This window comes from Oratosquilla oratoria, chromosome 13, assembly GCF_046742065.1.
Source record: "Oratosquilla oratoria isolate Oo_2021 chromosome 13, ASM4674206v1, whole genome shotgun sequence".
Taxonomy (NCBI): domain Eukaryota; kingdom Metazoa; phylum Arthropoda; class Malacostraca; order Stomatopoda; family Squillidae; genus Oratosquilla; species Oratosquilla oratoria.
This window is the reverse complement of record NC_134789.1, coordinates 31,406,453-31,409,745: the sequence shown is the minus strand read 5'-3', so window position 1 is coordinate 31,409,745 and position 3,293 is coordinate 31,406,453. Positions and strand designations below refer to the sequence as shown.

The window sequence follows — 3,293 nt, the reverse complement described above, 5'->3', positions numbered from 1 at the left end:
GTATGTGTATATTTATATATAGACACACACACACATATATATATAAATATATATATATATATATGTATATTACATGTGTGTGTGTGTTTGAATACTCTACATTGTTATGTACTTATTTGTGTATATTTTGTATATTGGAAATGTTTCATCGACATCATTATCCACTTTTATTGTTACTATTATTTTTTTTTCTCTCAGGTTGACGATATTGAGTGTGCCGAGACTCGCTTGAACACGCACCTCTGGTTTCTGCTAAACCATTTTCTGAATGTGGACATACCTTCGGGATTATTAGGAAGTACTGACCCTTACCTGCTCAATGACCATCCACAAGCTATGCTAAGGATCCCGGGTGATATGGAGGAGGATATCCTGGCGACCGGGAACGACGCCTTCCGAGGCGCAGAAGGACATGAGTGCTCCTCTCAGAAGGACAATGCGTGGACTCTTGAGGAAAAAAGGATAAAGGCCTCCTGCTCCCAAAGGCTATTGAAAGAGGCCATCGGTCTCAACAAAGGTAAAGAACAATATGGGGCGAAGTGGAATGCTGTGGCTTCTGGCAGAGGGGAAATCACGATATGTAACGAGCTTTCGTCGCAGTCGGAAGATGGGCCGCGTTCACGATCTCCGTCCCGTTACGACGTGTCGTCGTACTTTCCTAGTTGTTCTCAGCATCAAGAATATGTCGCACATTCCAACACGTGTCAGGCGGAAACACTTTCGAGCTTGAGCCTGACTGGTGCACTTTCCGACGTGTACCCGGCCTTTACATGCATGGAAGACACCGGGTCGGGGGAGAATCGTTTGTATGTTCCTTCGAACTTCAGCCAAAATTTATACGAAGATGAACTGATGAGGGAGAACCAGGCGGGTTCTGACAGTTCTTTGAGTATTGGAATGCTGGAGGAGGCCTGGGGTAAGATCCCCCCTATTGAAATAGAAGACTTTTCTGTCTCTGACCCATCGGTCCATTTATCCCAGAGCGACTACTTGAGCGAAAGCCAACTCCTGAATGACCTGCAAGAGTGGAACGAAGTTATTTCACCTCCCGGAGATGCCGAAAGCGTCGGCGGGGGAAGCGTGGCTCAAGTGGTTAGTGATAAGGTTGAGGGTGAGGTTCACAAAGCCTTGGTCAATAGAACCCTTTCCGTCTTATCACGCAATCTCGCTTGTCCGGCCGACTCGTCACCTCAGAAGGGATGGGTTGACAGTCCATCTACTCTCCTCCCCCAGGGGCCAGAGATGGACCTTCACCACCGTCTCCCATCCCCTGGGGTAACGACTGCGGTGATGGACGACACCCGGGTACACAAGGAATCTTCCGAGGGCGCAGCTCCTCTGGCGTCTCTCCCTGTGAATGAAGAAGACCCGTTTGATACCCGGCAATACGGCCGGTACGGTTCACCGCACCGGAGCCGGTCTCCCAACGAGAGGAAAAATGCTGCGCCTGTCGTTGAAATTGGGGGCGCCGAGACGTATGAAGAAGAGGACGACCTCGGCGACGTCACGAGTGTGGCAGCTGTCAACAAGTCCTCCGACAGCTCACGTCAGGAGGGCCCCAAGAAGAAAGGATTGCCAGCCACGCCTAACGACACGAGGATAACCTCAGACGTGGTCTCCTCAGCTCTGCCCTTCTCCTCCACTTCAAAGGAAACTGGCCCAGAGTCCCTCCTCCATCATAGTGAAGAAGATGAAGAAGAAAAAAAGTGCCCGTCATCTTCTCTGAACGGGGACAACAATGGGTCAGGCCGGTGCAGGACAGAGACTTTGCGTGACGAGACACAAAGACGTGCACGGGGTCTTCAGCGCTCCGGGGAAGCCGAAGACGACGGCTGGAAGGGTTTTGACAGCTCTGTGTGGCCAGAAACCCGGACAAGCCACGGAAAGCGTCTCCCCGGATTTCTGGTTAGCGATCAACCTCAAGCGGCGGCTTCTGTAGCATCCGACAGCACATCGTCGGATGCCGAAGAGCTGTTGGATAATTTATTACCAGGTGACTTTATTCCCCCCGGAGGATTTAACGGTGGGGAGGATCAGGCCACCTGTTCGGTTCGGAAGCGCAAATGTAGGCACCTGTGGTACCAGAAGGATGATCAGGACAAATGTCCGGGGGAACATCTTTTGTATCATGCAACATGGAGTGACTTTGACCCTATCGAGTTAAACACTGATGAGGAGGACCAAGTCACTTTCCCAGTTCGTAAACATAACTTAAGGTATCCCCGGGAGGTGAGTCCGGCCGAAGAACAGCTCAGTCCTGTGCCATGGAATGACCTGAACCCTCTCGAGTTACCAACCAGTGGGGAGGACCGAGTCATTTCATTGGTTCGTAAACACAACCTAAGGTATAACCTGAACCGAGAAGATGACGATGAAGAATTTTCTTCCAAAGAATTATTGGAGCCTTTCCTAAAACGTGAATTTGACCCTCCAGGGCCAGGTGGAGCTCACCAGGTCACAGCCCCGGCCCCCAAACACAACCTCAGGTATCACCGGTACCAGGATGATGACCTGAAGTCTCCGGCCGACGAGCTTTTGGGTCCTTTACCACAAGGCGACACAGGCAATTTTAGAGTAATCACTGATGAAGTCGACTTAGTAAATTCCCCTGTTCACCAACAAAGCCTGAGGAACCGGGTCAATGATCAGGAGGACCCAGACACCCGAAGAGGTTATAAGTTGAAAGATTCTCAAGAAGACCCTCAGGGGCGTCATGCAGATCCAGAAGAGCCTTGTATATGGGGAACCGAGGCGAGCAGTGAAAGCGAACTACTGTTTTATCAAGAGCCGTGTCAATGGAACCGGGGACTCGGACATAAAGAAATGACCGTGGAAGTAGAGAAGGAGAAAGGAGGAAAGGGGGAGGAGGGTATGTGTCTTGGCAACCTTAAGGGATCAATGCCAGATGACATCGGCGGATCGGAAAGAGTCGAGGAGGAGCAAGGGAATGGTGATGACGATTTACATGAATTCCAGTACCATTTACAAGACTTTATTTGGTAAAGTAAGGCTGAGATTATAAGATGTACATAGTATAAACAAACACGCATAAACACACACATACATACACACACACATATATGTGTGTATACATATGTATACATATACATATATGTGTGTGTATATATATATTTATTCAGTATATAAGTATATACATATTATGGGTTATGTACACTTGCAGCCTTTATTTCACATGTATAACTTTTAATTCGTAAACTAATCGTTCCATAATAATAATGGATCACTGTATTGATAAAACGCAAAAAAATTTCAATAAGATGATTGCTGGAACT

The 3,293-nt window shown here is 48.3% G+C and overlaps 1 protein-coding gene across 1 annotated transcript in view; it reads left to right on the top strand.

Annotated features, from left to right (window-relative positions):
- Nucleotides 1-3,088, top strand: part of LOC143032134 (uncharacterized) — a 12,145-nt gene extending 9,057 nt beyond the window's left edge. Inside the window, exon 3 of the mRNA XM_076196591.1 lies at nt 199-3,088. Within this exon, the coding sequence (XP_076052706.1) occupies nt 199-3,003 (2,805 nt within the window). The 3' untranslated portion in view covers nt 3,004-3,088. The remainder of the gene's footprint in view (nt 1-198) is intronic.
- Nucleotides 3,089-3,293: the final 205 nt, after the last annotated feature.